This window comes from Cnephaeus nilssonii, assembly GCF_951640355.1.
Source record: "Cnephaeus nilssonii genome assembly, chromosome: 1".
Lineage (NCBI taxonomy): Eukaryota > Metazoa > Chordata > Mammalia > Chiroptera > Vespertilionidae > Cnephaeus > Cnephaeus nilssonii.
Genome location: NC_137072.1, coordinates 86,202,935 through 86,216,368, shown reverse-complemented (window position 1 = coordinate 86,216,368; position 13,434 = coordinate 86,202,935). Strand labels below are relative to the sequence as shown.

Sequence of the window (13,434 nt, the reverse complement as noted above, 5' to 3'; positions counted from 1 at the left end):
ATATCTGATGGGAATATTCCAGAAAGGGAGTACAAAAGCCCAAAGCTGGGGTGTGCCTGGAATAATTCAGGGAATGAAAAGGAGGCTAGTGTGGCTAGAGTCCAGTAAACAAATGAAGGAATAGTAGAAAAGAAATAAGAGGAGTAATCATGGTCCAGATCAGTTAGGGTCTTATAGGCCACTAAAAGGGACTTTTAACTCTGAAGAGGGGGAGCCTTGGGGAGGCTTAATACAGAATAGACATGATCTGATCTATATTTTTAAAGGATCATTGTGGCAAATGTATTGCAAAGGTTGAGAAAAGGTAGAAGCAGGGAGAAGAAAAGTATTAAGTGTGAGGCACAAAAGAGACAATGACAAGTCACAGCATCAGTAGAGATGGTAAAAAGTGGTTGAATTTTGAATATATTTTGAAGATAGTCAAAGGATTAATTTCTTTATAGACTGAATACAATTAAAGGGAAAGAGGGGTCATTAAGGATGTGTTAAATATTTTTTAATCTAAGCAAGCAGGATGCCAGATCTGCCATCAACTGAGAATGGGAAGGCTGCAGGGGAAACTGATTGCGGGGGGGGGGGGGGGGGGGGGAATTAATATGAATTCAGTTGTGGATATTTAGGATTCTGAGACATTCAACCTATACAAACCCATAAACTCACAAAATTTTATCTTTCTATATGGATGACAAGACCTATCCTATCTAAAAAAAAAAAAAAAAAAAAAAGAAAAAGAAAAAGAGTAATATGCAAATTGACCATCACTCCAACACACAAGATGGCTGCCCCCATGTGGACACAAGATGGCTGCCACAAGATGATCAGCAGGGGAGGGCAGTTGGGAGGGACCAGGCCTGCAAGGGAGGGCAGTTGGGGGCGATCAAGCCTGCAGGGGAGGGCAGTTAGGGGTGATCAGGCCGGCAGAGGAGGGAAGTTGGCGGCAACCGGGCCTGCAGGGAAGGGCAGTTGGGGAGGACCCAAGGCCTGCAGAGGAGAGCAGTTGGGGGGACTAGGCCTGCAGGGGAGGGCAGTTGGGGGGACCAGGCCTGCAGGAGAGGGCAGTTAGGGGTGACCATGCCTGCAGGGGAGGGCAGTTAGGGGTGGCCAGACCTGCAGGGGAGGGCAGTTAGGGGCAATCAGGCTGGCAGGGGAGCAGTTAGGCATCTATCAGGTTGGCAGGGGAGTGGTTAGCGGGTGATCAGGCTGGCAGGCAGAAGCGGTTAGTGGCAATCAGGAAGGCAGGCAGGCGAGCCGTTGGGAGCCAGCAGTCCTGGATTGTGAAAGGGATGTCCCATGTTGGAGAGGGTGCAGGCTGGGCTGAGGGACACACACACCCATGCACAAATTTCGTGCACCAGGCCTCTAGTGAACATATAAACTAGAAATTTCAGATTCACACTGAACACATGGGTTTTACACATGGCAACAGCACTTGTTTCCTAATGTTGAACTCTGAGCTCAGTGGAATCAGCTTGTTACCTATTTTGGAAGATGAAGTTATAACTAGAATTAAAATTCTTTAAACATAAAAATCATGCTTTAAATGAATCTGGCTGCCTTGATATACATCTGAATATCAATGTAGCTCAAGAAGGAAGAGCTAGAACTGAAAGTGTACTATGTTTATCCAGAAGATATAGAACCCCTAGAGTTGGAGACATACACATTAGTCTCAGAATAAGTCAAAAAATTTTAACTGTGTGAAAAAATTCTGAACGTTTGGGTTCATATGGCTCTGTGAAAGTACATGGACTAATGAAATCAAAGACTTAATTTAAATCATGTAGTACATTCACACTATCATAAATCTCATCATTATACAGTTCTATAACATACTAGCATTAGTTTTACTAATATTCAATTAAAATTATATTTTCAAGTATTGATAGATTACATATGTTGCTAAACAGTGAAGTTATATAAATGAATACTGATTAAACTTCATGGTATTAACTTCTGATAATATAAGGATTCAATTAATCCAACTCAACTTTTTTTTTTTTCAAACAGTTGACATTTAATATTATTTTACTAGAGGCCCGGTGCACGAAATTCGTGCACGGAGGGGGGTTGTCCCTCAGCCCAGCCAGTACCCTCTCCAATCTGGGACCCCTCGAGGGATGTCCGACTGCCCGTTTAGGCCCGATCCCACTGGGATCGGGCCTAAACGGGCAGTCAGACATCCCTCTCACAATCCAGGACTGCTGGCTCCCAACTGCTTGCCTGCCTGCCTTCCTGATTGCCCATAACCGCTTTTGCCTGCCAGCCTGATCACCCCCTAACCACTCCACTGCCAGCCTGTTTGCCCCCAACTTCCCTCCTCTGCCGGCCTGGTCACTATTAACTGCCCTCTCCTGCAGGGTTGATCACCTCCAACTGCCCTCCCTTGCAGGCCTGGTCTCTCTCAACTGCCCTCCCTTGTAGGCCGGGTGCCTCCCAACTGCCCTCTCCTACTGGCCATCTTGTGGTGGCCATCTTGTGTCCACATGGGGGCAGGATCTTTGACCACATGGGGGCAGCTATATTGTGTGTTGCAGTGATGATCAATCTGCATATTACTCTTTTATTAGATAGGATAGAGGCCTGGTACAGGGGTGGGGGCCAGCTGGTTTGCCCTGAAGGGTGTCCCTGATCAGGGTGGGGTTCCCTTGGGGCGTGGGGCGGCCTGAGCGAGGGGCCTGTGGTGGTTTGCAGGCCGGCCACGCCGCCTGGCAACCCAAGCGGAGGCCCTGGTATCTGGAATTTATTTTCCTTCTACAATTGAAACTTTGTAGCCTGGAGTGGAGCCAAGCCTGGGGCTCCCTCCGCGGCTGGCAGCCATTTCTGTTGGGGTTATAATTGAAACTTTGTAGCCTTAAGCGGGTGGGCCCGGCCAGGGTGTGTGGAAAGCTTTGCTTCCCCTGTTGCCAGGAGCAACCCTGGCCTGCTCTCTCAAGCTCCATTCTGCTGCCATTTCTGTTTGAATTTGTTTACCTTCTATAATTGAAACTTTGTAGCTTGAGTGGAGGCTTAGGCCTGGCAAGGGCAGGCAGAAAGCTTGGCTTCCTCTGTTACCTAGGAAAACTTGCTCTCTGTGGCTGTAGCCATCTTGGTTGTGTTAATTTGCATAGTTGCTCTGATTGGGTGGTGGGCGTGGCTTGTGGTGTGTCGGGTGTATGGTCAATTTGCATATTTGTCTATTATTAGCTAGGATATTATTTTCGGGTATACAGCATAGTGGTTAGACAATTATATAATTTACAAAGTGATCCCTCTGATATTTTAAGTACCCACCTGGCACCATACATAGTTATTACAATATTATTGGCTATATTCCCTATGCTGTACTTTACATTCCTGTGACGATTTTGTAACTACCAATCTGTACTTCCTTTCACCCAGGCCCCCAACTCCACTTCCCTCTGGCAACCATCAGATTGTTGTCTGCATCTATGAGTCTGTTTCTCTTTTGTTTGTCTCTTAATTCTTTAGATTCCACAGTAAGTGAAATCATGTGGTGTTTGTCTTTCTCTGACTGACTTATTTTAATTAGTATAATACCCACTAGATCTATCCATGTTGTCACAAATGGAATGATTTCATACTTTTTTATGGTCAAGTAATATTCCACTGTATATTTGTACAACTTTTTTATCCACTTGTGTACTAATAGACACTTGGGCCAACTCAATTACTTTAAATCACCCGTACCTGACCACCTCAAAAAAAGACTTTGTGTACCTAATTTATACATATTTTAGAATATTCTTTAAACTTACATAAATCTTATGATCTATACAATGATGATAAATTATGTTCATTTAAGAATATATGGTTGAACTGGTTTATAGTATAAACTACCAAAAATATAAATTTAAAGTAAAGTTTATAATTGAATAGTTTAGAAAGGGCAGAGAAAAGAGGCTGGGTACATAGGAACTCCTTCACTGAACTAACCAAGAACTCTACTAGTATTGTATCTACAATGCAAAATCAAAGAGAATAAACAAGGGCCTCTTGCAGGAAGCATATATTTATATGCATGCTTGTCAAATTAAATATGCACACATTCACTTCTTATCAATCCAAAAACAATCATAAGTTACTCCAAAGTCCAACCAACATTACCCTAAATAAACTTCATTTCCTACTAGGTGGTAGGAGGAAAAAGGCTTAAGGGAAAAAATAATTTTTTCAAAGACTTTGTAAGAAAATTTTAGCCCTCATATACAAAATTCAGTTTTAAGTGTAAAGATGTAAAAAACAATATTTTCCTCCAATCTAATCAACAGATCATTGTCAAACACCACACATCTTGTAGCTAAAGGATTCCACTTTACAAAGTTCCTCACTCCAAAATCTATGATCTTGTGGGAAAGCCCCTCTACACTTCTGACACATGCAGTTCTCTTGGCCTACTAGCTGCCCTGTGGCAGCAGAACAGGAAATGCAGGTATGTCATCAAGACAGTCTTCAATTAACAGTAAGGGCAGCCACAGTTCTTTGACCTCAACCTCCACAAAGTCAAAACAAAAGTACATGTCAAAACAAAACAAAAATAAAACAAACAAACAAACAAAAAACACAACTAACGAATGAGATGGCAAAAGTGGCCACTCCACTGCTACGTTTTTTCACACCTCATTGGGAAGTTGTGAAATTTGATGGCTTATAGAACTGTAACACCTCCTTAATGTAAAGACCATCACCCAACACATAGTCACTATCATGTCTCATCTAGATTGTTCGAATAGCCCTACTCTCCTTAGTTTCAGTCTAATCCCTCTATAACCTTTTCTGGCCCCTACTAAGATTACCAAACCTCATTTCAAGGAGCTATCCCCTTTGTTCATTATATTCTAGCCACAATACAGAAGTAGCCTTTCAGTTTCTTAGGCAAGCCATGCTTATTTTGTTGTTCTCTAGGAGTCTCTCATCCCTTCTAAATGTCATCTCCTCACAGAGGTTCTCTTAATCACATTATTTTTAATCACAGTACTTTATTGGTCTCCTTCAAAGCAATTTTCTTATAGGTAGTTTGTCTATTAGCTATAAGCTTCCTAAGAGTAGAAAAACTATGTATGTTTCATTCATTACTATATACCCAGAGCCTCACATTATACCTACCACAAAATTTAATGATTACTTGTTAAATTATTAACATCAACAAGACAGCTGATAATGAAGGATTAAGCAAAAAATACTCTTAGGAAACAAATACCTCGCAACCCAAGTATTAAAATTCAAACATCTAGCCAGGCCAACGTGGCTCACTGGTTGATCTTCGACCTATGAACCAGGAGGTAAAGTTCAATTCCTGGTCAGGGCATATGCCCAGGTTTCGGGTTTGATCCTCAGTGTGGGGTGTGCGAGAGGCAACCAATCAATGATTCTTTCATCACTGATGTTTCTATCTCTCTCTCTCTCCCTCCCTTCCTCTCTGAAATCAATAAAAATATATTTTTTAAAATTCAAACATCTAAATCCAGCACTCAGAATCAACATCTCTTACTTTACTAGTATATATGGTTCTAATAAGGTTAAGTTGTCTCATTCCCAAAGTAACCCTGATGAACTAGATAGGGGGGAAAAAAAGGTAAACAGAAAACAAAAGCCCACACGTGAAATTCCAAAGAGACATTTATAGAAGATCCTCAAACCCCAAAAATACCTTAACAGCCTCTAAGAATATCACTGTTACCGGCCTGATAATATCTACTTTTGATTAAATGTTTCCTATACTCTATCAGATAATTCTGATTTATGCTCAAAATCTTGTTTTAAAGCAGGAAAGCATATGTCACCTTTTGGATTGATTCCAAGAAAACAGTAAAGATTAACCAAAAATATGCATGAAGGATTAACATCAAAATAAGTGATAATCATTTGCTGAATGCCTACTATGGGTCCAGATCATTAGATACATTATTTCTGATTCTCACACCTAATCTCTGAGGTAGATATTATCCCTTTTGCAGATGAGAAGACTGAAGTTCAGAAAAGCTAACAGTTATAATTAGCTTGCAGTTAGGAAGCATCTGAGCATTGAAACCAATCGGCTTGACCACACTATTTCCAGAGGACCATTCAATGCTTTCCAAATGTTGATATGAGTGTCACTAACGCTCTTATTAATAATAAAAATTACTAGGCTCTTCTCCTAAACATTCTGATTGAGGATGTTTAGGATAAGAACCTAAAATGTGTATTTTTTAAAATGCCCTAGTGATTCTGATAATTAGGCAAGTTTAAGAAATCTTGCCCTGGGATTAAACTAGACTATACAAACATGAAAACACTGACGATATGATTTTATAATGGATTCTAAAACAAGTATTGGCAATTGACAAGATCCAAAGATGTATGGAATTATCTCATTTATTTAGAGAACATTTCAGGACCAATAATATTCCAGACAGCATATTAAGTAGTGGAGAAATAAGGACCAATAAGTACAATCTCTGTCCTCAGCTTTACAGCCTTGTGGAGAAATATAAAGTCTTCAAAAATCTTAAAATGAAACATGCCTTAAATATTATGCTAGCTGGAAGGGAAAAGATGGGAGTTATGAAGTTAAAATTGTTTAACTGAAGTGATTCTGTTATTTTAGCAAATCTTGTTCAGGTCTCTCCTTGCTACCATAACATCTAGTAACAGTCTTGAAATACTGATACACTTCAAGATAGACATTTTTTTAATTGACTCTACCATTAGAAAGCTCAATCAATATACTAAAGTGTTCTTGTGATGTCTCTTATACAGAGATCCTATTGTACCCCAAAGTAGTTTCCAAATTTTTTCATTTCAAGTCACATTTCTAAATCTTTCAAGTTTCCACAGCATACCTAAGATGAAGACAAGCAAAGAGAGTGATGTCCCACAGCCACTGATTAAAACTGGTGAAGGACATATATGGCAGTATAAATACATATGCAAGTGTTATATATTTAGTGGTATGTATCCATATATGTGGTATGTATGGAGTATGTATGTATATGTATATATAGTGAAGGAGCCATTTGGTATAGCCTACTTATTGGTATGTTAAATTTTCTAACAAAGGAATCAATTAATATGCAATTATTAACATACTTCAATAAATGTTGGACAATTAGAGGTGAAAAAAAAAACTGGTGATGGATGAGGAATTATTTGTGGCAATGGTAGGAAAATTATACCTCAGAAGTGAAAACATGATAATTTAGTGAAATAAGAAAAGAATAACATTAGAAACAAACTGCAGCAAAATAACTTGGCTCTATAAAGGGCTTAAATTAGAACTCAAACATTAGAAAAGCTCCAAGTTTGATTCTGATATAGGAAGTCATGACTAAGTGAAAAGGAAAAAATAATGTCAGTTATAATTGTAGATTAGCTAGGAAATACTGGTCCAAAACTAGATTTAAATTCTAATTTTTAGGTTAACAGATCCTTTAGCACAGTGATTCTCAACCTTTCTAATGCTGCGACCCTTTAATACAGTTCCTCATGTTGTGGTGACCCCCAACCATAAAATTATTTTTGTTGCTACTTCATAACTGTAATTTTGCTACTGTTATGAATAGTAATGTAAATATCTGTGTTTTCCGATGGTCTTAGGCGACCCTGCTAGCGGTTCTCAACCTGTGGGTCGAGAATATTATGATTCATTTTATGGTTGGGGGTCACCACAACATGAGGAACTGTATTAAAGGGTCACGGCATTAGAAAGGTTGAGAACCACTGCTTAGCACTATCACCATTGTGAAAAATCAAAGCCTTCAACAAGTGATCATTATATTTTGTACAAATTTATTTTGAGGGGTAAAGAACTCCATAATTTTTAAATATTAACCAACCTGGCCAATTCTACCTAATAAGTTAATCACTTTTTCCCTCATCTTCATTACATAATAAAATGAGAAATAAACCCCCACACACAAACAGTAAACCTACTTTAATTGTAACTCAAGTCTTTTAAATTACATATACGTATTATACAATAACAGGAACTTATCATTTCCCTCTCTTCCTTCAAATATAACTTTTTGTCAAAATATGCTCCTGCCAAGATTTCTCTCTATTGGAGCTGCCATCTTGTTTCATATTGCTACATGCAAATCTAACAATGAAGAAAATTATTATACTCATCCAGAAGAATGTCAAGAAAGAATGATGACCCTGATGGAATTACAAAGTATAAGTCTGATTTGGAGTCAATATGAAAACATTTGTATTAAAAACCACATTAAAGTAGACTTTGTTTAGTTAAATTATACTTTTCACATTCTTTTGTCCCAAAAATCTGATTATGTCGCAAAATAAACCAAGACCTACCGATGTAGTAGAGAATGGAAAACAATTTAGTTTTTCACACCACTATAACATACCAAATGATATCATATGAGAATACAGTGATTTCTAAAATAAAATAAAAGCAATTCTATACTATGATATAGAATTAAAGTAAGGGAAAATATTCAACTATAAAGGTCTACTCAAAAGTGAAATCTGTGAAAAATACATATGGATTGACCTATAGCTTTTCCAACTAATCTGGATTACAGATGACTCAGTAAACAATATCATTTATTTTCAAATTGGTAAGGAAAGACAGCTCCTTAGTTTTAAAAAAGGGATGGCGCAGTGCCAGTGAGAGAAGTTTAACCACTCTTACTACAACTGTTTTAATAGCTCTTTCCATTTAAAGGCAAGAAAAACTGAACATGCTCAACAGTTACAGTAACTTTCCTAAGCACTAATTTCAAAAACTTTTATAGGTACAATAGGCATTAACTGGGCTACCCACTGGCATAGTATGCTTGTGAATTATGCATGACAGAGTCATATAAAAAAAAGTTTAAAAGTTCTGTATTACTATTACTATACCTATCTATGTCACCACAAAACAGGTTTAGATTTCCTTTTTGTTTGTTAATCCTCATCCAAGGATATTTTTTCCATTGATTTTTAAAGAGAGTGGAAGCAAGGGAGAGACAGAGAGTGAGAAACATCTATGTGAGAGACACACATGGATTGGCTGCCTCCCACATACACCAGAGGAGAGGGGGCGGGGTTCAAGTCTGTAACCAAGGTACATGCCCTTGATCAGAATCAAACCCAGGACCCTTAGTCTGCGGGATAATGCTCTATCCACTAAGCAAAACCGGCTAGGGCCAGGCTTATATTTTCAATCAGAAAGATTCTTAATAATTCTCATCGAAATATTTCACATAATTTAACCTCATGCAAATATTTTAGAAATGGAAAATAAGACAAAGTGAATCACTGTTAGGTTTAAAAACAGCAGCTCAGATTTCTTTACACCTATGCTTCTCAAAGTGAAATAACATGTGCGGAAGATCATTAATAAAGGCTAATATTTATTGAGCACAGTACCACACAATGTGACTAATTCTTTGCAAGTATTGTCTCATTTAATCCTTAATAATCTTAAAAGTTCAGGACTATCACTATCTCTATCTTAACTGAAGAGACACAAATAAGTAATTTACCCAAGAAGTGGCAGACTATAGATTTCAACCCAGAGCCTAAAACCAAGGTAACAGGGAAGAGAGGGAAATGGTTCAGGGAAATCACAGAAATATTAACTCCCAATGTAGAAAAGAATACTGTTTACTGGTGGCATATAGTTCTGTATACTACTCTGAAATAGTGGCTTGCAATCCTGGCTACACATAAAAATCACCGGTAGGACTTTTTTAAAAAAAACTATCCAAGCCTGGGACCCTCACTCTGATATTTGGCCTTCAATTGGCCTGGCCTGGGGCAAAGGCGGGTTTTTTTTTTAAGCTCCCCGGATGATTCTAATGCGCAGGTAAGACTGAGAACCACTGGTAGTTCTCTCTCACCCTGTTAACCTCTCTAGTAGCCAACTATAATCAAATTAACTGATCACCTGTTTGGTTCTGAACACACTTTGCCTATTATATTTTCTATTTACCCCAAATAAATGCTTAGCTTTTCTTTTCCTTAAAAAAAAAAAAAAGGAAACATTACAACTATAGCTATACCTTTTTAAATACCAAAATTTTGCCAGTTTTTCTTTGACATCAGGAATGTGGGGGAGAGGGGGAGGAATGAGCAGATAGCATAAAATGTTTAAAAATCCTTTCTTTAAGCATCCACGTATTCCTTAGATTTAAAACCATGTAAAAAAGTCTTAAGAGTCATGCTAAAAATTAAATGACTGGTTATTAAAGTAAAATAAAAGTTCTGTGAAATATGTTAAAGAAAGATTTAATATCCATGGTATTTGGTTATAACTCTTAATTCTGCTGGTGATGGCAGTTAAAACATTAAGTAACTGTCTGGCTGTGGTGGCTCAGTGGATTGAGCATCCTCTCACAGACGTAGAGGTCCCAGGTTTGATTCCTAGTCAGGGCACATGCCCAGATTGCGGCTAGATCCCCAGTAGCAGGTATGCAGGAGGCAGCCAATCAATAATTATCTCCCATCATTGATGTTTCTCTCTCTCTCCCCCTCTCCCTTCTTCTCTAAAATCAATAAAAATATAATTTAAAAAAAAACAACAACAACACTAAGTAACTGCTATTGTGGTGATAAATTTCATTGTCTTTTCATGGCACTGTGACAGTGATCATGCAGTTTTTACCCTATAAGTCACCTGAACATAAACTAACAGGGGCTACAGAAATGAAAGCATTATATAAACATAGCCTAACAGCAATACCGCTAGTCATATCATGTACTGACAAATGCAAAGATTTTCCTGACAATCTTATATGAGAAGTCTTACTGTTTCACTAAAGTTATTCAATTACATTACACATTCCAATCACCCTATACCTAAATATAATGGAAACTGTTGGAGTCTCAGATTTGCTGGCCCTTTTATTTTACTGAAAAGGTAGAAATGTGGAAATATCTGACAAGCATGGACGTTTGACCTATGATTTGAACAAGAGATCTAACACGAAAAAAAAAAAGAGTATAAATAGTTCAAGTAGTACAAAACTCTGGACTTCTCAGAGAAACATTACAAAACTTCCTGCTTCCGGCCAGCTCATTATTTGGTTCAGTCTTCACGTTCCTTTATTAAGTCATGACCATTCAGGAAGCTATCATTCCTTACTGTTTGACTAATATCGGATTTTTAAATGTTCCCAATCACACTTTCAAGAACGCTTATCAAATGAAGAAGCCATCCCAGAGTTCATGCCCAAAAGAAGGAGTTATATTTCAAAGAACCCTTAGTAACCTGAGAAGTATGTCTATAAGAGATTTTTTTTTAATTACTTGTACACATATATCGTTCTGCGGATTTTAAGCATATGTTCATCTGTACAGTTTCACCATGCACAATTACGGGAACTTGCATTAGTTCTGCAGAAATTGACTCTGCAAGAAACTGAGACCTGGGGGCAATGTGTGAAACACACAGACACAACGACAGTGAACCAGTCATGACCGATTGTCACTGGGGTCTCCGACGGCCCAGATCTAGCCTCTAAGCCACAAGTCACTAGGCTCAAAGGCCCAGACACGAGAGCGAACCACAGGGTAACTGGGTGAGAAAACAAGGGGGAGGGGCCTCAAAAACGCGTCTACTTCTCTACCCCGAAGCTGAGGGGGTGTCCCGAAGGAATGACCCCAAAGAAAAACCTTCCCTTCTGGGATCCTGCCCATCGCCCCAGGTCTGTGAGGCCTGCTAAAAGGGTTGTTGGGGAGGAAGGTCCCCACTTCGGAGACCGAAACAAATGAAAATAAAGCAAGTTCTCACTTCCTGGTTGCCTACTTTCCCAAAGGCCCCCGACACAAAGACGGACATCGGGAAAATGGGGCTCCTGAGGAGTAAAGCCACCCCCGCCCCCCGCCCTCGGCCCTGCACCTCCCGTCCTCGCCCTCGCCCTCCTCCGGGCCTTACACGGTGACGTGACCCGAGCCGCGGACCACCACCGGGTCCGGCGAGTACTTGAGCAGCTGCTCCTCCAGGGCCCGCTCCTCGTCCTCCTCCTCCTCATAGATCTCGTCGAAATCCGCCATCCTGAGTCTCGAGACCCCTGCCCCGAAGGAGCCGGACTCCAGGGACTGTGGCCGGGATACGGGCTGCGAGGCGACGGAGGCTGAGGGGAGGCGCCGCCGCGAGCTCAGAGGCCGCGGACTTGGCTCCTGGCGGTCTCTACTCAGGCTACAGAGGAGATGTGGTCCCGGCCGTCGCCGCCATTACCGTCAGCAATAACAACACAATGTCAACATCCGCCCGAGGGCCGACCCCTCCACCAGCGCCGCCGCCGCCGCCGCCGCCGCCGCAACTCAGGCAACCACAGCAACAGCCAGAGCCGCCCGCAGCGGGAGCAGCGGGCTACGGCATCGCGAGACTTCCCGGGAGCGCGGGCGGTGCGTGGGCGCGCGGGCGCGTAGGCGCGCGCACGTGAGCCTCGCGCGCTCCCAGGCCGCCTTCCCTCCTCCGCTCCCACCCGCGGACGGCGCCTGGAGGGCGCGCTCCCGCGGCGCGTCCCCGACCTCCGCAAATAGGTCGCCGACCAGCCGGGGGGGTGGGCGGCTCCGCGAGCCGGAGGCGGTGACCCCGATTCTGCGAACAGGGCTCCGAGCGTCCGGCGGGGCACGGAGTTCACCAAAGTAGCTCCAACCAAAACAACCGAAAATGAAAACCCTGATTGGAAATAGAGAATGTATCGTGCGTCTGATTGGCAGTTTATCTAACAATTGAATCTCGCTTTTCGTCAGTTTTTTTCCGTCTGGGATGAAGGCCACCGTCTGACTTCCTCAATGTGAGAAGCCCCACAGACACTGCAAACATTTTTGTCCACTAAAATTCAGAATTTTTCAAAACGGGTCCAAATTCAAGCATCTTGTCCGATCATCCTTTCAAATATATTCTAATAGGTGAGACCAACGATGCTGATACTTTCTGTTCTTAAAAGAAAACTCACTGTCAAAAAGTGAATGAACTAAAAACAAAAACAAACCTCATAGACACAGACAACAGTCTGATGATTACCAGAAAGGATGGTGAGGGGAGCAGAACAGGGTAAAGGGGAGATAAATGGTGACAGAAGGAGATGACTTGGGGTGGTGAGCACTATACAATAGACAGATGATGGATTATAGAATTATACACCTGAAACCTATAGAATTTTATTAAGCAAGATCACCCCAATAAATTCAATAACTTAAAAAAAAAAGAAAGAAAAACTCACTGTAGTCACGCCATAAAACAAAATTGGCAAATTCCCTGGATTACCTCAACCATAACCTGTTTTCTTCCATTAAGACCTTAGGTTATGTAATCCCTTTCCTCCTCCCACAAAAGAAGGAAAGGGAAGGAAGAAAATGTCTAATGAATGCCTCTTACCTGCTTAGACCAGTAGTAAAGGCCTAAGGGTCACCTGGGTACTTGGTTTCAGAGTCAAGAACCTGCCCAGGCCAAAAAAAAAAAAAAAAGAAAAGAAAAAGTTCAGGGACAGGAGAGGT

At 40.8% G+C, this 13,434-nt stretch overlaps 1 protein-coding gene across 2 annotated transcripts in view; it reads right to left on the bottom strand.

Annotated features, from left to right (window-relative positions):
- The window catches only part of CHIC2 (cysteine rich hydrophobic domain 2), a 64,377-nt gene extending 52,070 nt beyond the window's left edge, over positions 1 to 12,307 (bottom strand). The window contains exon 1 of one of the 2 annotated variants that reach the window (XM_079778440.1): positions 11,864 to 12,307. In XM_079778440.1, coding sequence (XP_079634566.1) covers positions 11,864 to 11,982 — 119 coding nt within the window. In that variant the 5' untranslated portion in view covers positions 11,983 to 12,307. The remainder of the gene's footprint in view (positions 1 to 11,863) is intronic. The other variant, XM_079778439.1, reaches the window with a different exon arrangement.
- Between the last annotated feature and the right edge of the window lie 1,127 nt (positions 12,308 to 13,434).